This window comes from Phyllostomus discolor, chromosome 3 (genome assembly GCF_004126475.2).
Source record: "Phyllostomus discolor isolate MPI-MPIP mPhyDis1 chromosome 3, mPhyDis1.pri.v3, whole genome shotgun sequence".
Taxonomy (NCBI): domain Eukaryota; kingdom Metazoa; phylum Chordata; class Mammalia; order Chiroptera; family Phyllostomidae; genus Phyllostomus; species Phyllostomus discolor.
Genome location: NC_040905.2, coordinates 209,273,112 through 209,298,053, shown reverse-complemented (window position 1 = coordinate 209,298,053; position 24,942 = coordinate 209,273,112). Strand labels below are relative to the sequence as shown.

At 60.6% G+C, this 24,942-nt stretch overlaps 2 protein-coding genes and 2 long non-coding RNA genes across 13 annotated transcripts in view; 1 reads left to right on the top strand and 3 right to left on the bottom strand.

Moving 5' to 3' along the window:
• ODF2 (outer dense fiber of sperm tails 2) overlaps positions 1-2,281 on the bottom strand; it is a 30,222-nt gene extending 27,941 nt beyond the window's left edge. For 4 of the 9 annotated variants that reach the window (XM_028507417.2, XM_028507425.2, XM_028507434.2 and 1 more), the window contains exon 1: positions 2,103-2,281. In XM_028507417.2, the coding sequence (XP_028363218.1) occupies positions 2,103-2,266 (164 nt within the window). In that variant the 5' untranslated portion in view covers positions 2,267-2,281. Of the gene's footprint in view, positions 1-796; positions 1,018-2,102 lie in introns of all 9 variants that reach the window. The other 5 variants (XM_028507442.2, XM_036022317.1, XM_036022318.1 and 2 more) reach the window with 3 other exon arrangements.
• Positions 1,026-3,186, top strand: LOC118499826. The gene is made up of 2 exons (XR_004902375.1): positions 1,026-1,856; positions 2,551-3,186. It is a non-coding gene; the product is annotated as an uncharacterized LOC118499826 (long non-coding RNA).
• An 828-nt stretch (positions 3,187-4,014) lies between these two features.
• LOC118499360 lies at positions 4,015-4,912 on the bottom strand. Its single transcript, XR_004901873.1, has 2 exons — positions 4,315-4,912; positions 4,015-4,103 (listed from the first exon to the last, which is right to left on the bottom strand). It is a non-coding gene; the product is annotated as an uncharacterized LOC118499360 (long non-coding RNA).
• A 5,596-nt stretch (positions 4,913-10,508) lies between these two features.
• CERCAM (cerebral endothelial cell adhesion molecule) lies at positions 10,509-21,826 on the bottom strand. Of its 2 annotated transcripts, none has more exons than XM_028516794.2 (13): positions 20,894-21,826; positions 19,360-19,470; positions 19,088-19,205; positions 18,405-18,539; positions 18,028-18,232; positions 15,690-15,809; positions 15,381-15,457; positions 15,163-15,269; positions 14,213-14,345; positions 12,841-12,968; positions 12,455-12,658; positions 11,383-11,635; positions 10,509-11,021 (listed from the first exon to the last, which is right to left on the bottom strand). In XM_028516794.2, exons 1-12 carry the CDS (start codon positions 21,088-21,090, stop codon positions 11,383-11,385), a joined length of 1,788 nt encoding a protein of 595 aa, XP_028372595.1. In that variant the 5' UTR covers positions 21,091-21,826; the 3' UTR covers positions 10,509-11,021. The 2 variants fall into 2 exon arrangements, with proteins under 2 accessions (XP_028372595.1, XP_035878207.1); XM_036022314.1 differs by having other exon boundaries at positions 21,724-21,821.
• Between the last annotated feature and the right edge of the window lie 3,116 nt (positions 21,827-24,942).

The following is a 24,942-nucleotide window of genomic DNA, read 5'->3' as shown; positions in this document are numbered from 1 at the left end:
AAATGTAGCAAACATTTCATCTCCAAAACTTGGCAGCAGTACACCCAGGAATTCCAGGATGGGAAGCTACCTGAAAAGTTCATTTCATCCATCCCGCTGCCTTCTGACAGCCCCAAAACACTACTTCACCCTCCCCACAAACACCTGGGGCAATAGTGCAACGTAAAAATGCAATACAAAAATCCTTGAGCTTTTTAGCCAGCATTTTGCTGTCCTATAGCACACCCTGATAAACAAGAAAAAGTGCTTACGGAGCCCTCCTGATCCTTCAGCTGAGGAATACTAAATCTGAGCAGGTTTCTTCTCCTCCCCCCCCACCCACCGTCACTTAGAACACTCCTGCTCACTTGGAGCCAGGAGAGCTGGGGAACCTCTCCCCCCAGCGGCCTTCCCCTCAAACCGCTTGGTTTCCAGCAACACCTTGCTAACTGCCACATCCATCCCCTACATCCTCGCCCTTTGTTTACGCCCGGCCTCCTTTCAAAAGGACCTGAGCCTTGTCCTCCACTGAGACGACAACAGTGACCCAATTTGCTACCAGGAACTGGGACAACTGGGACAACTGGGAAGAGGGGGAGAAAGGGAGGGAGGGAGGGGAGCAGAGCTGGGGCCATGTGCACGCATTTTTTTCCCCCTCCTTCCCTTTAAAAATGATTTCCAAGTATTTTGGTGCAGACTTTCAATACACTGAACAGAGAAGCTGAACAGAGAAGCCTCCAGCAAGCAAGCCCGGCCCGGGGGCCCCTGAGCCACCTTTCCCTGCCCTCCAGGGGAGGCGCCCCCCCACTGGCAGTACCTGGGGGAGCCGCCCGAGGATGAGGCAGACATGACTAGGCATCAAAGCCGCAAAGGTGGGCTCTGTTCAGGGGGACCCAGAGGGGCTTGTCAATGAGACTCTCAGGGGCCCGGCATCAAACGTCCTCTCTGAGGGGAGGAGGGTGGAAGCTTTGGGGGTAGCAGGTGGATGAAAACTTGGGAGGCGCTCCTCTCTACTGTCCAAGTCGCACAGCAACTGTCCTGCCAAAGTGGGGGGAGAGAGGAGAGGCTGAGCGACCTGCGGGGCGGGCGGCGGGCGGGTGGGCGCTGGTCAGTGGGCGAGGGGCGCAGCGGGAGCTCCCTTCTCCAGGGAGAACAGGAGGCGGAACTCAGAGGGAGAGGACCACCACGCCCAGGCCCCGAGAGGGAGGTGGGGGGCCACCAAGAGGAAAACCTGAGGTGCTAGCTGACGTGCGTGGAGGGCGGGAGAGAACCGCTAGGCCCCAAGTGGGCCCGAAAGGGCCAAAACCGGCGCAGGGTGCGAGGGTTGTGGGGGCTTGTCCTGGCGGGGCCAGGGCAACTGTCTCCTAGGAGAAGGGGCGTTCCCGGCTGAATCGACTCTCCATGAGGACCAATAGTATTTGAAGGAAGGAAAGCGGAAGCAACCGGGGGGAAAGGGGGCGCTCAGCCACGAGTGGGTGCCCCCGATAGCGGAGGGAAAATCCTCCCGGTTGCAGCAGCGGCTGCTGGGATCTAGTCTCCAGGTTGGAGCGGATTAAACGCCCGGTTGTGCGCGGAGCGGACCTCGGGCGGGTGAACCCGCTCCAGCAGGGTCGGGGCCCCGGAGGCGGCCCCCAGCGGACAGCGCTGCGCACGAAGATCGGGCAAATAACTGACAGGACGAGGCCCCCGGAGAGGGAAGGGCAGACCAGGCGACGCCCACAGGCAGGCAGGAGGGCGGGGGGCCAGTCTCCGTCGGCGGAGAACAGGGACCACTACCCACCGGCGGGGAGCTGGGGACTAGTGTAAGCCCATAGAGAGAGGGGCGAGGCCCCGCCGGAGGGCAGCAGAGGGGCGAGCCGAGCCCCGCCGGTCTCCAGGTGAGGACGGAGGCGGCCGGCCGGCCAGTTAGCGGGAGGAGACGGCCCGCGCCGGTGGGCGGGGCGGGGGTCCAGGTTCTGACGGGAGCGGACTGGCGCACCAGAGGACTGCGGGCCGGGGGCGACCCGGAGAGGGCAGGGGCGGCGGCGAACGGCGAGGGCCACCCCGCCCACGGGGACCGGCCCCGGCGGCGGCCGCGGGGCGCCCCGGAGCGCCCTGGGTCCCGCCCGCCGGCGGCCTCTCACCAGGAGCGACACGGCTGAGCCCAGAAACGCCTTCTTATGAAGTCGTTGAAATCGGCGGCCAGGGTCGTGCCATGGAGACGCCGCGGCGGATGTAGTCCTGCTCCTGCGGCGGCTCCTCCCCGCTTCCGCCTCCTTCTCCGACACACGGTCGGGAGCTCGCCCATTGGCCAGTTCAAACCCCCCGGTGAGCCTCTCGGGTTTCGCCATTTAGGCCCAGCCCCTGGCGTCACAGAGATGCCCCCTCCCGTCCTAAGCTCCGCCCACCCCCGGGCCACGCGGCTCGTCCCCATGGATACGCGCGACGCTACCAGCTAGCCTTGCCCGGGCAGGCCCAAAGGTTCTGGCCCTGCTGCCCTCTCTGTCACTTTTGCCTGCCTTCGGTCCTTCTCGAGTCCCAGAACTTAGAGGGGCGCCACAGCTCTAACCTGCCCCATTTGACAGGTTTCAGGAAACTAGGCACAGAACGAGTTAGTGGCCGGAGCTGCGCCCTGTTTCTGGGAATCCAGCCCTGTCTCTACCCTGCTGTTGGTACGGAGATGGAAACGGCCTCTGCTCACCACTCAGCCTCTCCCCTTCGCCTGTGTATCTGTCCATACAGGAGGAAGGGTGTGATCTCCCCGCGCTCCTCACCGCCATCCTGCACACGGAATGCACCTGTGTGTACAGACCTACTCGAATGAGGCGCGCTCAGAGCCGCCATCTTCTCAACTATGCTTCACTGTCAGCCAATCAAGAAGGAGATGTCACGTGACTCACAGAGGTTCGCTGGATTCCTGGAGATTTGAACTTCCTCTGCCCCTACCTGGCTTCCATTTCCTTGACAGACCCATTTCCTTGACCTTCCCCGCCCCTGTCACCTCAGCCATGCACTGCCAGGCTCACACAACTGGTCCACCTTGAGATTTTAAGTTCCGACCCCCCACTCTCCAAACAGAACCTGCTTCTCTCTTGCTCTCACAGTCTAATGCCTACTATATCCATTTTTTTCAGTGTTAGGGAGCGTTTCACTCCCTTCGGCCCGTTCATCTTCTCCCTGTTGACCATGCGATGGATCCCCAATCCCTGTGACCCAACCATCTGAGACTCTGCAAAGACCAAACCCACAAATTTTTGCCTCTCGCAGCGGTGGCTACTCTTTATTTCATTTTATTTATTAAATACTTCTTATTTATTTGATATTTCTTTTTACTTCTTTTAAGACTTTATTTTTTTATTTTCATACAGAGGGCAAGAGAGGGAGAGAAACATCCATGCACGACAGAAACATAGATCGGTTGCTTCTTGCACGCCCCCGGCTGTGGACCTGGCCCACAACCCAGGCGTGTGCCCCAACCAGGGAATCCACCCACCACGCCACACCAGCCAGGGGTCCGTGTAATTTTGAACTGACCCTTTCCGACCTTCTCAAGGGGGTGAGAGACTTAGAGAAAAAGCAGAAGGGAGTCTTCTGAAGCTTGCCTGAGGGCCAGGCAAAAAGAAACCTCCACATGACCCAGCCTTGTGGACCGGGAAACTTTGAGGGGTTTGGAGCAAAAGCCAATATGCATTTTATTGTCAGCACGCGCCCTGTGCACAGGAGTTCTCTCTGGAATTTGGTGCAAGGATGTGACGAGCGCAATTAATACAGAATAGTTAAAAAATAAAAATAAAAAACAGAACATAGGTTGGGGCAGCGGGACACTCTAACCTGAGGCCTCATTAAAATGACTCAGATTTGTGGAAGGATGAAAAATCGGCCCTGACTGGTGTGGCTCAGTGGGTTAGGTGTTGTCCTGCAAAGCAAAAGTTTGCCGGTTCGACTCCCAATCAGGGCACATGCCTGGGTTAAGGGTTGCATCACCGGTCTGGGTGCATACAGAGGCAACCACTCAATGTTTCTGTCTCACATCAATGTCTGTCCCTTACCAAAAAAAAAAAAGGGAAAAGAAAAATCAGTTGGGTGCTTGATAAGTTATGTGATGTATATTCAAGGGAATACTACAGAACCATTAAAAATAAGACCTCAGGCCCTGGCTGGCGTAGCTCAGTGGATTGAGCGCAGGCTGGGAACCAAAGTGTCCCAGGTTTGATTCCCAGCCAGGGTACATGCCTGGGTTGCAGACCAGAACCCCCAGCAACCCCACATTGATGTTTCTCTCTCTCTCTCTATCTCTTATCTCCCTCCCTTCCCTCTCTAAAAATAAATAAATAAAATCTTTAAAAAAAATAAGACCTCAATCGTTCAGACATGGAAAGATCTCTAAAATCTAGCTCAGAAAAAGAAAAGGCAAGGCTGTTAGCCACAAAATACTGGAAGTTGGCCGTGATGCTATTTCTGCATGAAAAAATCCTGTGCCTGTTCGTATCTGCATGTAAAAAAAAGCTGGAGGTGGGGAAGATTTTCACTTATAAATTGTAAGTTTCTGTCATGTTTAAGCATTTTTGCAAAGGAATATGTTTCCAGTCAGAAAACCAACAGATCAAAGACTTGTTGGAGAAGATAATCATGACATAGTGGTTGGAAAAAACGGTAATAGAATGGGGTGTCTGGTGAAGCCGATGTAGGAGTTTGGGGGTAGGACATGTGCGGATATAAATTCACACAGAAGAAGACTGCAAATTTTGGCAGAAGGTACACGAGTATTTCTTATGCTATTATCTGTTCTTTTTAGCACTTAGAAAAATTTATCGTGAAGTGTATATTCAAAAGATAGCATGTAACGTGTATTTGTTTACAAGGGCCGCCAAGGCACCGCAGACTGAACGAAACAAGAGAAATGCATTCTCACAGGCCCGCGGGTGAAGTCTGAGGTCAGGGTGTGGGCAGGGCCAGCTCCCTCCGAAGTTGTTGGAAGTTCAGGCTACGAGTGCTATTGTCCTCTTTTCATTAAAGATTTTATTTCTTTATTTTTAGAGAGAGGGGAAGGAAGGGAGAGAAACATTGAACATTTGACTCTCACAATCCTGGGGACCTTGCCCAAAATCCAGGTACGTGCCCTGACTGGGAATCGAACCAGTGACCTTTCGGTTCGCAGGCCAGCTCTCAATCTACTGAGCCACACCAGGTAGGGCGCCAGTCATGCTACATTAGGGGCTATTCCGATATGACCTCACCTTAAATGATTACAGGTCCAACGACCCTGTTTCCAAATAAGGTTACATTCTGAGATTCTGGGGGTCAGGACTTCCACATCTGAACTGGGGGAGGACGGACACAATTCAGCCCACAACATAGTGAGGATACTCGGTTTAAAGATGCGCAATAAAACAGACGCTAACAGGCCGCCGCCCCATTTAAGAAACAAAGGAGAAGCCCTGGCTGACGTATCTCAGTGGATTGAGCGCGGGCTGCAAACCAAAGCGTCGCAGATTCGATTCCCAGTCAGGGTACATGCCTGGGTTGCAGGCCATGACCCCTAGCAACCACACATTGATGTTTCTCTCTCTCTCTCTCTTTCTCCCTCCCTTCCCTCTCTAAAAATAAAATAAAATCTTAAAAAAAAAAAAAAAGAAACAAAGGAGACCGACCTGCTTTAAACCAGGAGACCCTAGCTCAAAATGCTGACACTGGCAATTTTCTTTTTCTGCTATTTTTCTGAATTGGGACGATGAACGCAGGTTTCCCTTGTTAGTCAGAAGTCCCCACGGGTGCAGGAGGAGCTGCCTCCCCAGCTCCGGGACCCAGCCCTGGCGCAGCTCGCCCGCCCCTGGGCCCCTGAGCCCCTGGGCCCTCCGGCTCCAGACTCCCCATTGGCCCCAGGGCCTGATTACCGGTTGTTTCTGGCCGGGAGCAGCTCCTCCGGGGACCTGATGAAACTACCTCGCACCGCCCTGGGGAGAAGGAGTCCGTGCTCCAGAGTGAGCCTGGCTTTTTCTTTTGGGTGACGTGAAAGATTTCAGGACCTGGGTGCTGCTGGAAGAGAAAGTTCTCCCGGGCCCTGTGAGGGTGCGGCCCCCTGGACCCTCTGACCAGGCACTCACTGGCCCTGCCTCTGAGGTTGGGTGGGCACGGGAGTGCCCCTTCTCGGCGGTGGTCCTGCCCCACCAGCACCCGCATCACCAGGGAACTCGTTAGAAACGCAAATTCTCGGACCCTACCCCCACCTACCAAGTCAGGAGCCCTGGGGGTGGGCCCAGCCACTGTGTCTTAGTAAGTTCTCCAGGGGGTTCGGGTCCCCTCTAAAGTTTGAGAACCACTGCCCGGAGCATCGAGAGGCATCTTGGGGGGGGGCAACTCTTGTGCCCTTTCATTTCACAGAGGGGAAACGTGACAAATTTTACCGAGAGGACAAGGACCTGGCTCAAGAGACCCAGATCACGAAGTGGCAGTTAAGGTGGAACTGCAAGTTAGGTCGTGGGTTTTCGCAGTCCCCGCTCTTTGCTCTGACTCGGGCAGACCTCCCAGGTCCACCTGATGTCACTGTGCTGTCACCGTCTGGAAGGTCCCCGTGATGCCAGCGACCGTCAATGCAGCACTCCTCTGTGCAGCACCGTGCCTCCCGCATTAGCTCATGGATCCTCGCGATACCCAGTGAGACCTGCCGGAGGGCTGGCTGAAGGTCGGGACACCTGCCCAAGGTCACAGGGCTAGGAAGGGCAGAGACAGAACTCAAACCGGCTTTCTCTGGCCCCAGGGCCCATGCTGTAGATAAAAGACCACACCAGAGACTGCCACCACCCAGGGGTGGGGACTGGGGCCCTTCTCCTGTGTCTACAGTTCGGCCGAGAAACCAGAAGGGAGTCGAAGATCCCCCTGACCAGGCAAAACAGCTGGCAAACAGCTGATGCCGAAAAGCTACCACCATTCACTCATACGACAGCCCCCCGCCCTTTGGTTTGCACACAGCCGTATCAACCTGGGCGGGGGACAGGGCAGAGTGGAAGCAGTCCACCACTCATGACTGACTGAGTGCCCACTCTCTCTGTCACCCCTGCCACCTGCAAGCAGCAGGTGTGCCTCAGGACAAGGTTTCCCGACCTTCACGGCGGGGCACTCACGGAAAACCAAAATATTTGCACAGCCTCTGGGTGGTCGGAGGGCGCTGTGGGGGGTGTGGAAGTCTTGATGAAAGTTTTATACCATGTTATTCATAATATACGGATTAGAAACTGTAGTATAAAGCATTAGGGGAGTTGGTGCAGCTCAGTCTGGTATAAAACTTCCAAATAAAACATGACACTGGATAAAAGAGAAGACAGCACAAAAGACCACACGCTATGTGATTCCCTCCCTGTGGCAGTTTAGAAAAGGCAAAGCCATAGGGACAGAAAACAGACCAGTGGTTTCCAGGGCTGGAGGGGGCGGAGGGAGCTGAGGGCAGAGCAGCGGTGTAGGGGAGCTGGGGGGGAGAGACGTTATATAATAATTATACAGCTCGCAGGTTCCCTGGCTGCAGGTTGTGCCAGTGGCGGTGGCAACACGACTGTTTACGTTGTCAAAGATCATCACAGCAAACGTTACTTTGTAGAGTTAGCCATGGTTCCCAAACCTGTCAGCTCCTCGGAATGACCGGGGATGGCCTGGTTCGAACACAGTCAGGCTTGACCCACGACCCACTGAATCAGCACCTCGCAGTGGGAGACAGGAGGGGCCGGAATCGGCGTTTTAACAAGCTCCCCAGGCAACCGGTGGTGGAGTGTGCAGCTTGGGGCCCAGACTTCTGGGGCAGGACGGGTTTCTGAGCTTCCGGCTCCAGCCCAGACTTGAACCCTGTGTTCCAGACTCGAGAATCCACCCCCTGCCTGACACCCGTGCCTGGGTGTCAACTGCAGCACGTGGAGAAGTGACCTCCTAACCTGCCCCCAAACCAGCCTCACCCATCGTCTTCCCCATTCTCCCAGGAATTCTGCCGAAAACGTTGGCATTGTCCTCAATTTCTCTCCTCTTTCTCCCTCTCTCTCTCTCTTCGTTGTTGTTTGGTTATTTCACAATTATAAACTTAACTCTTCGGTCCAAGGTCATGGACTTGGACAAAGGCAGCACGGAACCCAAACAGCTGCAGCGAGAAAAGGAGGACAGTGGGGTGCTGTGAGCGGCAGGTGTGGGGGCGCCCTCCTGGGCCCCGTTCTGGCGGTCGAGATACAGCACAAGCCAGCGGCAGCGCTGTCCACACACAGCCAGCAGCAGCTACCGGCCTTGTGGTTCCCGGCCCTGAGGCGCTGCACAGCTCCCGCAGGGCTCATGGCCTTTTCACCTGCCCGGAGGCCACGCACTTGCCATCCGCCGCTCGGGCTTGGCAGCACCGAGGAGAAACTGGAACCGTCTGTGTTGGTCCAGCTTTTGCCAGACACCAGGCGCCAGCACCCATGTGCTTCAGGGTGAAATTCTCGTCATCTCTCTTGCGGCAGGTGGACTCCCCCCGCCAGTGCCACGGCGGTGTGTGAAGTCACCGCCCTGGCACGTACGTCCCAGAAGAATTCCGTGAAAGCAGGGGTCGTCATGGCCAAGTTATTTCTCACCAGGGCTCAGGGCGTGAAAGGTCCTGCTGTCTTTGGAAGTCGGTCTGCAAGGAGCTTGGAGGGCCGGCCAGCACGTCCCAGAACGCGGCAGTGGGGCTGAGTCTGGTTGGGGCAGCACCCGGGGCGGCGCCCAGGGGGGTGGCTTCGGTGTCTGTAAAGCCTCCTCCTCTCTTGAAATTCGGGGGGGCTTTGCCTCATCACCCCCACTGTCGACAACTTGGTTGTTGAGTCACTGCCATCGTGTCTCCCCTGGATTATTTTAATGGGTTCTAACTGGCATCCCCGTTTCTACCCTGGACTGCCCCACAGTTCACTGTTGGCACAGCAGCCAGAACAAACATGGAAGTGTAAGTCATTTCTCTGCCACAAACCCTCATGGGGGCCTCCTTCTCTCATAGTAAAAGCTAAAGTGGCCTCCCAGTCCTCTCTGCTGCGGCCCTTGCTCACTCTGTTCCAGCCACACTGGCCCTCCGGCTCTCGTTTGAACCCGCTAGTCCTGCTCCTGCCTCAGGACCTTTGCACATACTGCTCCCTCGGCCTGGACTGGTCTTCCCTCGGGTTTCCCCATAGCTTCCCCGTCACCTCCTTCAGGTCTTTGTTCGGGTGTTAGCTGCTCAGGTTGTACTCGATGTCTCCGCCCTTGTTTTCCTCCAGGGCGCTCATCCTCTCGTTTTCACTTGCTTTTTTCTCTGGCTCCCTCACCAGAATGTCAGCTCCATGAAGTCAGGGACTTTTTTTAATCTTTTTTTTTGGTTTGTTTTACTTACTGCTGTATCTCTGGTACCTAAACCTAGCCCATAGGAGGTGCTCGTCTAAAGAACGAAGGGGGAGCCCTGGCTGCTGTAGCTCAGTGGATTGAGTTCGGGCTGCAAACCAAAGTGTCACAAGTTCGATTCCCAGTCAGGGTACATGCCTGGGTTGCAGGCCACGACCCCCAGCAACCACACATTGATGTTTCTCTCTCTCTCTCTTTCTCCCCTGCCCTCTCTAAAAATAAATAAATAAAATCTTTTTAAAAATGCCCTTAAAAAAAAGAATGAAGGGGGGTACCCCAAACCTGGAGGGAAGTGACTTGTTCAAGGTCATGGCCACCCAGAATCAGTGGCTTTCACTCTTAGAACAAACAAATCATCACCCCCCCAGTTCTGGCCCAACGCCCTTCTCACAGCAACGCCGGCTTCCAGAGCCAGAGCCCGGCCAGCCGGACCTCATCCCCACGACAAAGCGAAGGAGGGCGCGGCCTCTGCGGGTACCTGTCCGGCTCTGCCAGGACCCAGTGCTTACAAGACCACATCAAGGGGCTGCCAAGGACTCCTCTGCGGAGGGAACCACAGAGCCGCCTGATCACAGTCCTGTGCCTGATCACAGTCCTGTGCCGGTGGAGGCCCAGGCAGCCATCTCCCCACCCCTCCAGCTGCCCAGGTGCAAGCACTGGAGGCAGTTGCTAGGCCCAGATGCTCGACTCCAAGGGGTCCGGGGTGGGGTGGTGGAGCAAGGCCTGCAGGTCCCGAGCAGAAGAGCAGAAGCATGCAGAGCTGCGGGGGCTAACTCACAGCACAGGGTCAGATTTCAGAAGCCCCAGGCTCCCTTCCCGATATCTGTCCCATACCAGCGACAAGGTCCAGGCTTTGCTGCCTAGCGCCCTCTGGTGGCTGCACTGGTTCGGGCCACAGGGGAGCCCTGGATCTTCCCCCAGAGACTTCCACCAGAGGGGTTCCAGCCCCACAGTGAAGATCTGAAGGCAGGAGGCATCAGAAACCCTGGGTCTGTGACCATGGCGGTCCCAATGGGTGTGCATCCCCTGTGGACCGGGCTTCTCTTCCCACCTGCACTGCACCAACCAGCAGGCAAAGAAGCCAGGTGGGCCCACCTCTGCCTCCAGGCTGCCCTCCTCCCCTCTGTCTCTCCACCTAACTGCTCACCCATAGGTCCCAGGCCCTGTAACAAGCAAAGAGGCTCAGCCATGAGTTAAAAAATATAAAGTGCAAACACCAGCTGGATTTTATTGAGGACCTACTGGGCGCTCGGTCCTCCGCCCACCTCCTTGTGTTTCCCGCTGGCCAGGGAAGGCGTGGGCCCTGGCAGGGGAGACCCGGGCTTTGAGCCGGGGGTCGGGGGGTGGGCTGAGGTGGAGGTAGAAGGGGGTGGAGGGGCCCCAGCAGCTGGGTCCTCAGGGAGGGCAGGGCCCAGCCTGAGCCTCCCTCCTTCCCCCGTGCCGGGCTGTGAGGTGGGCGGGCCGGCCGGGGAGAAGGCCAGCCAGCCTTGGGCTTCCACGAGGAGATGGAGGAAGGGGACGCATCTCTGGTTTCTACCACCAAGAGGTGGCACCAGAGCGCACAGTGGCCATGCCTGAGGCGGCAGCCAGGTCTCCCATGGCTCTGGGGTTCCTGGTGGCGTCTCCTGCCACCAACCGTCAGCTCTGCTCCCTGGACAGCTCCGGCCTCCTCCCCCTAGGTTCTCCTCTGGAGTCACCGCCTGGACCTGGTGGGACAGGGGAGGCAAGAGGAGAGAAGACCACTGGAACTGGACGGTGAGAGGCACAGACGGAGAGTCAGAGGGGGACACCAGCAGATACAGAGAAACACAGAGAGACAGAGACAGACCGAGAGAGCTAGAGGCAGAGAGAGAACCGCAGAGACAGCCGAAAACACAAAACAGACAGAGACGGGGTCAGGGAGGGGGACGGGGAGAGGAGGAAAGAGAGGAGACAGACCCGGCTAAGAAGCCGAAAACAGACCCGGGCAGACACGGACGCAGAGCTGGCCGTGAAAGCAGAGAGAAACGCCCCCCCACCCCCCCGCAGGCCCACAGGGGCGGGGCCTCTTCCGAGCCCCGACCTCACCTAGAGCTCGTCCCTGGGGTGGGGACGCAGGCCGTGCCCACTGCTGCTGGCCAGGTCCAGGCGGGGGTCTCGAAGGGTCTTGTGAGAGCCGCTCCAGCTGATGAGGCGGCCACTGTCGTCGTCCCAGGGTGAGGAGGTCTCCGTGTCACTGAGCCACTCGGCATCCCCCGCGAAGTGAGTGGGCTCGGCCAGCAGGGGCCGGGCAGAGAAGGCCCGCAGGTCCCGAGGCCAAAAGTGCGCTTTGTACTGCTCGCTGTGGGGTAGGGGGGGAGGCTTAGGGGGCTGAGGTGAGCCCCCCTCCCCGACCCAGACCTCACTCTGGCCTGGAGCCAGGCCCCTCTTTGGTCACAGCCCCTCACTGCCTTCCCCGTCCAGACCTCACAGCAAACATGACGCATAGTTTCTCTCTCTCTCTCTCTCACTCTTTCTCTTTCCATTGCTTTGAGAGAGAAAGGGAGACATCAATGTGGGAGGGAAATATTAATTCGTTGCCATTTCGTTCTCGCCCTGACTGGGGATCAAACCCATGACCTTTCAGACTATGGGACGGTGGTCCAACTTCCAGCTGGGCCATGCCGGCCAGGGGAAGGCATGGTTTCTGCCCTGGCTGGTGTGGCTCAGTGGACTGAGAGCCGGTCTGCAAGTCAAGGGATCGTCGGTTCGATTCCCAGTCAGGGCACACGCCTGGGTTGTGGGGACAGGTCCCCCGTTGGGGGCATACAAGAGGCAACCACACGTTGATGTTTCTCTCCCTCCCTTCTCCTCTCTAAAAATAAATAAATAAAGTCTTAAGAAAAGAAAGGCATGGTTTCTCTTAACCCCACTTTCCAGATGAGGAACCTGATGTCCACAACAGGGAAGTACCTTAATAAAAACCACATGGCCAGCAGAGAATTCAAGAGAGAATTCACACCTAGGTTGTCCAGAGTCCAGGGCGAGGCTGGACTGCTCAACTACTCCTTGATGACCCGGAAGAAGTTCTTAGCCTGGCCAGCCTCAGCCTCCCCGCCTGCCCAGCCGGGGGCACGCTACCTGCTGAGGCGGGCCTGCCCTGCCCCCACCGGAGACTCACTTGGGGTGCTGGTCAAACATGATAGGCAGGAACTCGTCCACAGGCAGCATCCGGTGCAGGGGCCGGGAGGCCAGCAGCTTGCGGGCACCAGCCAGGCTCAGGACGTAGGCCAGGGTCCAGTAGGAGTACCCGGCCACCACCAGGCCCGGCAGCCCCGGCACGGCCACCTCCTTCTCGGGGTTCACCTGCTTCCGGCCGAGGTAGCTGTAGGTTATGTCAAGGGTCCCAGGAGTCACTACAGGTCCTGGTGCGTCCCAGCACCCCCTCCCCCCGCCCCGTCCTCCAGGACCAGCGTGGGGGAAGGCAGGCCCCACGCAGGAGGACGCAGCCCCCAGAGGCCCGCCCCTCTCCCTCACCCCCGGGGAGGGGGGAGGCGGGCTGCCTACATCAGGTCCCACGGAAGTTTCTGGGCCTCCACCTCCTCCATCAGCCTCTCCAAACGCCCCTTGAAGTTGCTCTGAAATCGCACGTCGTCCTCGAACACCATGACCTGGGCCAGGCCCCTGGTGACCACCTGTGGTAGAAGGTGGGGTGGGGGGGCGGTTCTTTAGATTCGGGCCGTCCCCTTCCACCTGGCTAACGCAGACGCTCTCCCTGGCCTCCGTGATGTGCAACAGGCTCAGTCCTGGCCACACCCCTCAGCTGCTTCGGGGCCCGCTGGGGCTCCCACCGCCTGGGGGGGCACTGAAACCCCAACGCCTCGCTCGCTCTGGCGTTCAAGGCCCCCCATGTTAGACTCAAGACAGCGGTCAGAACCCATGCCACACTCAGCGAGTGCTACTGCATCCCAGGCGCAGAGCCACTGCCCGTCTCCAGGGACCCTCGGGGGGCAGCACACACGACGGCCGGTACTGCAGTCAGGAGACAGAGACTTGGGGAGGAGGGCCCGCTCGCCCAAGGACACACGGACGGGAAGTGGCGGAGCCAGGATCTGAACCTGCACCTGCTGGACGCCAGGGCCCGGGTCCTTACTTCCGCCTCCTGAGCTTTCCTAAAGGAAGCCGGGCTGGGAGGGGTGTGGGAGACCCCAGCCCCCAACAACCCGAAGAAAAAGCACTTTCTGCAGCTTTTGCAAATGTGCAAAGAACAGGAAGTCGGCTCAGTGAACGGTGCCCTGCACATCACCCACCAGCCGGTTCGGAGACCGTGGAAAACGAAGGGACTAAAGCTCAGACACGTGTGGTTTCTCCACAGCAGAAAAAAGCAAGGAGCACGGCTGTGCGCCGCCTCCTGCAGGGAGCGGCATCCGGGGGCTGGGGGTCCCAGCGGCGGCCTCTCAGCGCTGCCCACGCCCCAGCCCTGGCCGAAGGCGCGCCCAGGCTGTTCTCCTTCCCAGCCCCGAACAGCCAACTCCTCCCTGCCTCGGGGCCTTGGCTCCTACTGTTTTCTTCTGCTGAGGAGGCGCCTCTCGTGGCCTGGCCACGGCGAGGCCCATGCTGACCCCGTGCCGGGCCAGAAGTCCAGGCCAGTCCGCACTCTGGAGCGGCCCGTGCCCCGCCCTTCCGTGGCAAGTGGGTCCTTTCCTGATTTCCACGGTCCCTCGGGTCCCCGAGCCCCAGGAGGGCCAGGGCTACATTTTTCTTGTTCACCTCTCATCTCTGAGAGGATACCTCCTAGCACACAGTAGGTGCTCAGCAGAGACCATGGAAGGACTGAGACGGAGGGCTGGACACACAGGAGGTTTAAAGCCGCTGGTCATCTTTGTTGATGTATCATTCACCCGCGGTTCGCCGCAGGGGCCGAGGGGCGGGTCCTCACCTCCTCCCAGATGGAGTGGTGGCTCAGGAAGCAGCCCACCTCGCCCTTGGTCAGCGTGCGGCCCGAGTAGGGGTCCCGGTAGCCAGGGAGCAATTCCACACCGAGGCTCCTCATGACACTGCTGTTGAGGGTCCTGAGGGAGACAGGTGGGAAGGGGTGAGGGGTGGCCAGTAGGGACCCACCCGGGGGCGCCTGGCCGGTGCGTGTGGGGTCGGCCACACTGGCGCCTGGTTGGAAGGAGGTTTCAGCCTCGTTACTGCTTCGTGTGGCCTGAAGCCATCAGAGTGACTGGGTCAGGGAGACCGTAGCCCCCTCGGGCAGGGGGGCCCCCAGGGGAGGGGGTGGCAGCCTCGGGGGGAGGCACCCCAGGATGCACACGGGGAACGTGGCAGAGGCCCCAAGCAGAGGGTGGGAGTCCTGTGGGCGGAAGGGCTGGGGTGTGTGCAGCAAACAGCAGCGCGCTCGTGGGGCTGAGTAACCCCGGGTTCCCCTGGGGCACAGGACCGGTCAGCGCCACCCCACCCATCAGGGACCTAAGTCCAGGTTGGAGAAGAATGACCCTGATCATTATCACGCAGACACCTAGGCTTGCAACACTTCCCGAGTCGGGCCCCAACCCCTCACAACCCCCTGAGAGGAAGACGCTGCGGTTGGCCATACACCCGGCAGGGCTGGGAGATGGGGGCGGCTTGTCGAACCCGCACAGCTGCCCAGTGGCAGGGCTGGAGCCCAGGCTCAGCGGCCCCAGCTCCCGGGCCTTAACCGCCGCACTCTCCCCGCTCCGGTGGGCCGAGGACGGGCGTCCCGTCCTGGTTCTGTCTGCTCTGGGGCGCCCTGGGACACCATTTCTCAGGCCCTGTTTGAATACCTCCCGGGACAGGGAACTCACTCAACTCATTCATCTGCTCTCCCCACGCCCCGGGAGCTCCCGTGGACCCCTGGGGCCTCACCGGCCATCCACGGCGTCCACCACGCGCCCAGAGATCTCCATCTCCCAGAGCGAGCTCAGCATGCGCTCCCGGCGGTCGGGCCTGCGGGCCAGGCTGATGACAAAGATCTGCAGGAGGCAGGGGAGGTGGGAGTGGGGCTCGGGTACAGGGGAGGCGAGGACCCACGGGGAGAGCCCACCCACCTCCCGACCCCAGTCCTGCCGGCGGAGGGAACTTACCTCATCAAACCCCATCTTGGTGGGACTCTTTGGGGGCCGGGACACGTGAGCCGACGCCCGCATCGGGGGGCCGTCCACTGCGGAGGAAAGCACCCCCAATCGTGAGTCCCTACGGCTCTCACCAGCAGTGACCCTGGAGTCCTAGCTCCCCTGCCCCCACCCCTGCTCCCTCGGCAGAACGCCCAGCTGCCAGGGCCCTTGGAGACCACAGACCCCACCACACGGATGGGAGGCTGAGGCCCAGCATGGCCTGGGGCCCTGGAGAAGGAGCAATAGCTGCAGGTGGGCCCCCGGGCCCCCAGTCCTCACCCAGCGCCTCCAGGACCAGGTGGATGAAGTTGACCCTCTCGTCCGCCAGGTCCTGGTGGGATTTCACCGGCACGTTCATGTACCCGTAGCGCTGCTCGTTGCACACGTGCACCGAGACCCCTGCAGAGACAGGCACGGTGAGGGCCGGCGGAGCGGGGAGGGCTCTCGGACCCAGCTGAGAGGCCCCGGGCCGGTCCTGCCAGCGTCCCAGTGCGAGTCCCCTCTGGGACTCGGTGTCCCTGCCTGTGGGACCGGAGAAAGGGCTTGAATCAAATAATATAAATATAAATATAAATAGGGAGCTTTCTGCTGAGGTGGGTTGCTCATTTAACAGAGGTTCCTAGAGCACCTGCTGGGTGCCAAGACAGACTGAGTCCCCACCCTTGGGGGCCAGGGTGACGCAGGAGCAGGCAAACTCCCTGAGACTCCAGCCAGTGACTCCGGCCACGGAGGCCGCCCGGTGGGGCCATCGTCTCACACCCCAGCCTCCGCCCACCGCTGCCCAGGTCCGGCCCTGAGCCTCACACTTAACCCCACACCCTCCCTCGCCCTCCATGTCGTCCTCCCCGGCAGACTTGTATTTCTCCATGACTCGCCGCCTTTACTGCAATCATTGATTTACTCTTCATCTTCTGTGGACCGTGAGCTCCTCGGAGGCAGGCGCGCGGCGTCTGCGTACCAGTTAACTGCACGCCCAGCGTGGAGCAGAGCCTAGCCTGGAGCGGGGGGGGGGGGGGGGGGCTCCATGGGTCGCTGGGGGTGGACGGGAGCGAGGCCACCATCCACTGAATTCCTCCAGCCGCCGGTGAGCTCACTGGGGCTCACACTCCACGCAGCGGGAGCAACGAGAAGGGCTTTTGCTGCTTCTTCCCACGCTTTCTCCACGTATTGGTGTCATTCACTTTTTGCACGTGGTTCTTCCCCTCCTGCACACCTGCACCGCAGACACCGCCAACACCCCGTGCACAGAACAGCTGATGGCGATGCTCTGCTCTCCGGCCACCCCTCACACCCTGCCTGCTCAGGTGCAGCACCTCTGGGTGAAGCTGGCTCTTCTCATTGACCCTGACTGCCAGCAGAGACATTCAGGTCCTGCCCCACCCCCCTGCCCCCCTACCTCCTCCTCAGTCAATGCCCCAAATGACACTCTGCGGGACCGTCTACAGAACCGAACCCCAACACTTGTGTCTGCCTCCGTCTCGTCTACGGCTCTTCCTTGGACCTGGATTCATCTCCTCCAAACCCAGACGTTGTCAGGTAACTTCTACCTTAAAACGACCAACAACGAGCTTTTCAGGGTTCAGGTCCTGTCCCGGGACCCTCCCTCCGACAGCTGCCCGGAGCTCCCAGGCTACAGCCCAGATGCCTGCCGACCAGGCCCGCACCCGGGGGCACGGTTTGCCCATCCCGCCTTGGCCTGCATTGGCCCCCACCCCTTTCTGTACTCAGCCACTTGTCTTCTTGTGTCCCCTGCCCCCTCAGGTCCTTTTTGTTTTAAATAGGAGAAGGGAGGGAGAAAGGGAGGGAGAAAGAGAAGGAGAGAGACATCGATTGGTTGTCTCTTGTATCAGCTCTGACTGGGGTCTGAACCCACAACCCGGGCATGTGCCCGGACCGGGAATCAAACTGGCGACCCTGCACTTTGCAGGACAATGCTCAAGCAACTGAGCCACGCTGGTCAGGGCTTAAAATTGATTTGAGAGAGAGAGGAAGGGAGAGAGAGAGAAACATCAATTTGTTGTTCCACTTCCTTATGTATTTGTTCATCGAGTCTTCTATGTGCCCTGACTGGGGATCGAACCCGCAGCTGGAACATGTTAGGACAACGCTGTCACCAACAGAGCCACCAGGCTGGGGCAATCCCGCCCATACTGTAGATCTCAGCCCCAAAGTCCACATCCTCCAGGAAGCCTTCCCAGATTAGACCAGCTCTAGTCTAGCCCCCGGAGCACCCACAACCAAGATGCTGTCCTTCCTGTCACAGCTGTGACTGGACTTTGATCTGTGTGCCCCCGGGAATGATGGGAACGGAGGCTCCGGGAGGGCAGGGGCTGCCTGCTCCTACTCACCACCCTCTCCCCAGCCTCTGGCACACGGTACGCACACCACAAATATTTGCCTAGCGGAGGAATCCACAAAAGTGCCACAAGGCGGACAGCCAGAAGCAGGATCAAACCCACTGGAGCAGCGGGCTCAAGAAAGGCTCCACGGGACCCAAAGGACAAACATGAGTTAACGAGATGAACTGTGGAGTGGGGAAGGGCATGCGAAGCAGAGGGAACAGCACGTGCGAAGGCCCAGAGGCTTCCGGGGAATGATCGGGGAGAGCTGTCCTCACCAGCGGCCTGGCAGGAGTAGGCAAAGACGATGATGTCATCAAAGGGCCAGGTGTAGCTGGGGTGAGGGGGGTAGAAGGCGAGCTGGGCCGCCCCCTCCGCCCGCAGGGACACCAGGAAGGTGGAGTGGACCATGGGGACCCGGAAGCAGCCCCGGCGCTGGCGGTTCTTGGTAGGGAAGTACTCGGCCGTGCGGCGGTAGTAACCCTGGGGAAGGGGGTGCTCTGGGTGGTGAGGGGCGGTGAGGGGCGCCCTCCATCGCAAGAGCCCTGCTCCCTGCCACAGCACGCAGACCCCGAGGCCTCCAGGCCCTCTGCTCTCCGGGTCCCTCCTCCCACAACCCCAAGCTTCCTGGGGCCCCCTCCCTCCCCGGCCTCACCTGCGGCGTGATCCCGCACCAGAAGTTGGAGTAGTAGGTCTGCGAGTCCAGCATCGGGGCCGCCACAGGCAGCCCCCGCTCCATCAGAAGCCGCAGCGTCTGGTTGTTGGTCAGGATGTTGTCTGTGTCTGCGAACTTGGAGGAGGGGCAGGTCACGGACCCCAGCCTTGCCTGGGCCGCAGCGCCCCGGGGAGTCACGCGTGAGCGGGATCCCTCCAGATTGCCAGAGACCCACTGGGGTGGCTCCCAGAAGCCAGTGGGGTCCCCTGGGAGCGGGCTAACACACAAACCAGGGGAGCTGCCTCCGGACCAAGGATCGAGTCTGGGGTGCTGGCTCAGCAGCGGGTCCAGAGAGGGGACCTGAGCTGCTGACCTAAGACCTTCCTCTGAGAAGTGACTCGGGGAGCGGATCCGCAGGCCTCTGCTGGGCCCCGGGTCGGGGACCCAGGCCCGGTGTGCCCCGGGGTCTCTGTCCCAGGGATCCCGGCTGAGTCTCTAGTCTGAGTTCCAGCCCTGAGAGAGCAAAGCTCAACATCCGGCCTGCTTTCTGGTGCAGGGTGCGAGCCGCAGGGGAGGTGCCGCACCACCATCTCTGCCAGGGCCCGGGCCCAGCCCAAGTGGGCAGCCCCGTCGCAGGGTCGCAGGGTCACAGGGTCGCAGGGTCACAGGCGAGGCTTTCTTACCAGGATGTAGTCGGCCCCCAAGCCCCTGGCGAAGGCCAAGGCTTCCTGCTTCAGCTCCATCAGGAACTGGTGCCTTTCTCTGGTCCAGTGCTTGGGGCCCTCTTCGTCCGGGTAGGGCCTGCGGGGTACAGAGGGGAGGTGTTTCCCCGGGGCCGGCGCCTCCCCCTCTCTGCAGGACAGTGGGCAGCAGCCTGGCCTGGACGCTGCCCCTGCTCCTCTCTGGGTCGCAGCCGGTGCCCGTCTCCCCCCAGCCCCCCCCCCCAGATCCACACCTGGGCTCCCCCTCGGGCCTCCAGAACACGGCCGCATAGTCACTGCCCACGGCGGCCAGCCACTCCTGCAGCATCTCTGTGGTGTTGTCCACGTTGTGGTCCGTGGCACACCTGGGGACACAGAAGGGAGGAGGGTGCGGACGCAGAAGGACCGAACCCCGAGGCAGCCCCGGCCTGCGGAGCGCCGCCACCCTCGAGGCTGGCCGGCTCTCCGGGGGGCAGGGGCGACAGGTGCGTCACAGAGGAGGGTCTGAGAGTGGGCAGCCGAGTCCCCGTCACAGACAGGTGTGCGACCCACTGTGCGGCCTACGGCAGGTCCCCGTCCCTCTCTGGGCTTTGGTGTCTCCCTCTGTGACTGTAAGACGCCCGGCCGGGGCCGGGGCCAGCCCAGTGGGCTGAGACAACAGAACCCAGGTGCGTGCGTTTGGGAAGACGTGAAGCACTTCGGCTTTGAAGAGTGCACCTGCCCCGTGGCCTGGTTCCCCACCTTCCTTGCCGGGTGGTCACAGGTCGGCCCCTTCCCCTGAGTCCGGGCTGGACAGAAAAGCTGGTGCTTCTCTCTGCCCAAGAGTCGCCATGAGGACCAAACGACCGTCCGAGTGTCCCCGAGAAGTGCCGATGGCCCACAGAACGTATGTCACAGAACACAGCCTCTCCTCTCCTCTCCCATGACTGCGCGGGGCTGCGGGGGGCGTAGCTGCGAGCCCAGGCGTTAGGGGACACTGGCCCTTTAAGCCAATTCCCCAGGAATGAACACTCACTACGTGTCAAGTCCCGTAGGGGTGGGACTCACAGCTCCCAAACTGTGGTCATTGTGGGCAGCCTCCCCAGGCCGCGGCCCCACCCCCAGCCCGAGTCTGGTGCGCTGTGAGGAGCAGCTGGTCACTTCCCTCAGTTTATCCCCAACCTCAGCTTGGGGCTCCACCCTGTCCTGGCTTCCAGAGACTGTGGCCTCTGACTCCAGGGCCCTGTGGGGGTGCCTGGGTGGGGGGCGGGGACACCAGAGAGGGGCCCTGCCATCAGCTGGCAGGACCAACCCTCTCGAGACAGAGTCTGGGACCAGCCCAGGGGGAGGGGTCGGGTCTGACTCCCCTGAGGAGCAGCCCGGAGCCCGGGGCTGACAGCACCCCCGCTGCTGCCCAGGAACCCCCAGTCCTGCAGATCCCTGCCACCTCGGGCCCCAGGGGACGCCAGCTGTTCCCAGTCAGCTGCTCCACTGCGAGTGGAGCCAACCACAGGTCTGTGGGGTTGAGTCTGGGCACTGACAGAAGAGGGGCCAGGCCCAGCCTGCACCCAGAGGTGGTCCTGAGAGGAAGAGGAGGGGCCAGGGTGGGTGTCCTAGAGTCAGCCCAAGGCCTGGGACAGAGGTCTGTCAGGGGGGCCAAGGGGTACCGGGTGCAGCCTGGGGCCAGGGGCCGTGCAGGACTGTCTGCCAGGGGAGGAGCCTGTCTGGGTGGTGTCTGGAAGGGAAGCAGATGGCCCCATGGGGCTGGGGGGCAGACGCCCACTGGGTGCCCATGCCGGGGTCTCTCACCAGAGGGCCAGCCGGGCCCGGGGGTAGTCCAGCCGCTCCAGAGCACCCAGGTAGTGGGGCAGCGAGTGCTCGGCATTGCGGGCCAGGATGGCAATGACCACGATGGGCGGCGGAGGCTCCGCAACGCCGGTGACCTGGAGCGGCGGCCCCAGCAGGAGCAGCAGCTGGAGCAGCGGGGCGGCGGGGGCAGCGCGCATGGCGGGCGCTCGGGCTGCGGCGGCGGCGGCCCCCGGGGCTCCGGGCCCAGCCGAGGGGAGTGGGCGGTGCGGCCGGGCCGGGGCGGGGCCCGGGGCCGGGGTGGAGCCAAGGCGGCCCGGAGTGGGGTGGGGGGAGCGTACCCCCCCCAAGTAGTCTCCCACTTCCCCGCCTTATACGGTGGTTTTCAAGTGTCCTCTCCTCGGCCAGAGGCACGGGAGGGCCAGGGCCCGGAGACCCGCCCCAGACGCGACCCGGGAGCAGCCCCCTCCCTGCTCCACGCGGGAGGAGGGAGGGGGACAGAGGGGAGAGTGTGGGGTGACGGCATCCGAGCCGTCCCGGCGTCTGCGAACGCTCCACTCCAAATCCTTGAGCGTGCAGCCCCCGGAAACCGGCTCCACCGAGCGCCCGACACCCCAGAGTCCGGATTCTCAGGGCCTCCGTCTGGCCTCGGACCTCGGCCGCCCACCCCGCGGGGCAGGACTGATCCTCGCGGCCGGGCCCGGGTTCCCCGGCGCCGCCGCCGTCCCCCGGGCGCCCTCTGGCGTGTCCAGACGGAACTTCATAGAGTCGCGAGGAGACTCGTGGGCCTGAAAGCAAGACCGACTTGGGGGCGCGGAAGGGGTCCTCCTGACCTGGGCGCGCCATCCCGCTGCGGTCCGAGCTCGGTGTCCTCCGCGCGTCATCGTCCTCGCCCTCGCCTCTGTCGCCGGCACCGCACTGCTTCGACCCTCTGGAAGAGCAAAGTCCACTCTTAGACTGAGGTGCAGAACTAGGAGGCACCACACTAGGAGGCACCACGCTAGGAGGCACCCCTTTCACAGCAGGGGACGCAACCTTCCCCTGGGGCGGAGTGGGGTCCTCGGCCCGGCTGAGATGGAATGGGGTCTCCAGCCTCTCCCAGGAGAGGGCGGTAAAGGGGAGGGGCCTGGAAGCACCGGCGGAGGGTTGTGGCTGGACACCCGCCATCCACCTGAGGCGGGCCACTCTCCCGGAACCTCGGGCCCTCATCCGGACCGGGTCGCGAGGATGTCCTGAGGTTTACATCGGCACGGAGCCTGCCCCTAGGAGGAATTCCTGGGGCTGGAAGGCAGGGCTGGAGAGGAAGTCAAGCTCCCCTTCGTTCACCGCCCACCAGGAGAGCCTGCTTTCCTGCAACACCCTTGGTTCTCCCTTCAGCCACTTCCCCGGGTCAGGGAGGAGGGCTAAGTCTGTGCACACCGTCTCCACTGGGAGGGGCAGGGGTGGGGCCCAGCACGGAGCGGACTTGCCTACCGATGGGGCAGGCCGCCCGCCTGGCTCCAGTACTTCCACCAGGCCCAGTGGAAGCGTCCCTCCAGGCAGGACCACCTCCCGGCCAATGGCCCCGCAGTGGAAGGCCTCAGGTCTCTCCCTGATTTTCTTTAAAAAAAGATTTTATTTTCCCAGCCCTGGCTGATGTGGCTCAGTGGATTGAGTGCCGGCCTGAGCACCAAAGGGCTGCTGGTTCGGTTCCCAGGCAGGGCACATGCTCCGGCTGCAGGCTGGGGACACGCGAGAAGCAACCACACACTGATGTTTCTCTCCCTCTTTTTTGCCCTCTCTCTAAAAATAAATACACATATGTTTTTTAAAGATTTTATTTATTTTTAGACAGAGGAGAAAGGAGGGAGAAAGAGCCGGAGAGAAACATCGATGTGTGGTTGCCTCTCCCATGCCCCCTCCTGGGGACCCGGCCTGCACCCCCTCCCTGATACTTCCTGAAGAACACGGAAGCCATCAGCCCGGAACTCCCATTTCCAGCTCCTGCCCCCGCAGCCAGCCTCTGGTCTCCCCGCCCAGCGCGGTGAAAGAGGGGGGCCCCCCTCACGACGGAACTACCCCTGGGCTTCAAGCGCCACCCCCTTGCCCTCCCTGGACGGCCAACCTCCCTCTCTTCTGGATCCTTCCTTTGACATTCCAAAGGACTGAACTCTCCCCCGACCTCAGATACAAAACACCAAGTGGCCTGCCCTGCGGGGCCCCAGCTGCAGCGCCCCCTGCAGACTTCTGGGAGGGGATTCTGTGCTCTGCTCTGCCTCTCTCCGCGCAGAGCTCCACACAGGCCCAGGCCGCTGCAGCCCACCTGCTCCTGCCGAGACCAGCACCTCCCGGCCACTTCCCTCAACGGACGCCTCCTCCTCACCCAGGAGGGCAGCTGACCACACGGACTGCTTCCTCCTCCCAGTTTCTGGAACACCGGCACGCACCTCTACCGCCCACCGAGACCCACAGTCCGTCTGTCCGAAACACAGCCTCCGTCTCTTCCCCGGACCTGCTCCCACTCTGCTGGCCTCTCCACTCTATCGAACGGCACCTCCGCGCACCCGGTCCCTCGTGCTGGAGACCTGGGTGTCACTGACAACAAGCCCCTCTTCTCTTGGCCCAGCCCATCACCTCACCCTTGGCGTCCCCTGCACGAGGCCACCTCTTCCCTTAGGCACTGTCACTTGCTTGGTTCAGGTGCCGGCACCGCTCACCTGGGCCCCTGCACTGCCCAGCTCCCCGCATCCCCTGGCTTTCCCCCTGGAAACCATTCTGCACTCAGTGGCCCTTTCCAAAATGCCTGGCACGAACAGTCATGGTGGGGTGAGGTGAGGACTGCTCATGGCCCTTAGCAAAGAGCTCAAACCCCTCCAGGGGCAACGGGGCCCTGCGGGGGCTGCCTGACTCTTCAACCCCCCTGCCCTCTCCTCCCACCCGACCTTCTGCTCCAGGCAGGCTGGACTGTGTACGGTTTCCAGAACACTCCTAGCTTTAGGACCTTCCCACACCCTTTTTTCTTCTTGTTCCTCTGCGTGAACTGGTCTTTCTGGCCAACGTTTCCACGCCCTCCGATCTCAGCCTAAACTTCCTTCCTCTGGCAAGCTGCCCCCTGTGTCATGTTTCAGGGACAGAGCCCTACACGGCACCCTACGTAACCCCGTCCCCTCAGCAGCTTTCACGGAACACATGCCAGGTGCGAGCAGAGCCCTCGGGAACGGTAGCGGGGCGCACGAGGCAGACAGACCGTCTCCGGTCCCGCGAGCCCACGGGCCGGCCCCAGGAGACAGACAGGACAGGCCAGGTGATGATGAGTGAAGAGGCAGTTGCAAAGAAAGGAAGCGCTAGGAGCAAACTATAAGGAGTTCATAAAAACAGAGAGCAGCTGGGGGTGGGAGGGGAGTCGAGGTGTCAGTGAAGACATCGCAGAGCCCAAGGGGAGCCTGCCAAGGAGAGTTCTGGGGGAGCAGTGTTCCCCGCGGAGGGAGCAGGTGGGGCCAGTGTTGTGCAGCAGGAACAAGCCGGGGGGCTGGGTGGTTGGAGCGACGGGAGCCAGGGGAGCGTGGGAGGAGGCAAGGACCACCGAGGGCCTTCAAGCCACGACAGGGTACTGCATTTTTTAAAGTGCAATGAAAACCTCTGGCTGGCTATCTCCGCTGGTCAGAGGGTCACCCTGATACACCAAAGGTGTGGGTTCCATCCTAGGTCATAGCACATATATGGATCAACCAATGAATGCATCAATAGGCGGAACAACAAATCAACTTCTCCCTCTCTCTCTCTTCCCCCCACCCCTCTCTCTCAAATCAATTTTAAAAACATATTTTTTTGCCCTGACTGGTGTGGCTCAGTGGATTGAGCATCAGCCTACAAGCCAAAAGGTCTCTGATTCGATGCCTGGTCAGGGCACATGCCTGGATTACGGGCCAGGTCCCCAGTGGAGGGGGCGTGTGAGAGGCAGCCAGTTGATGTTTCTCTCACTCACACATCCATGTTTCTCTCCCTTTCTCCACCTCCCAAAGTAAATAAATAAATAAAATCTAAAAAAACCCCGAAACGTTTTTGAAAACTAC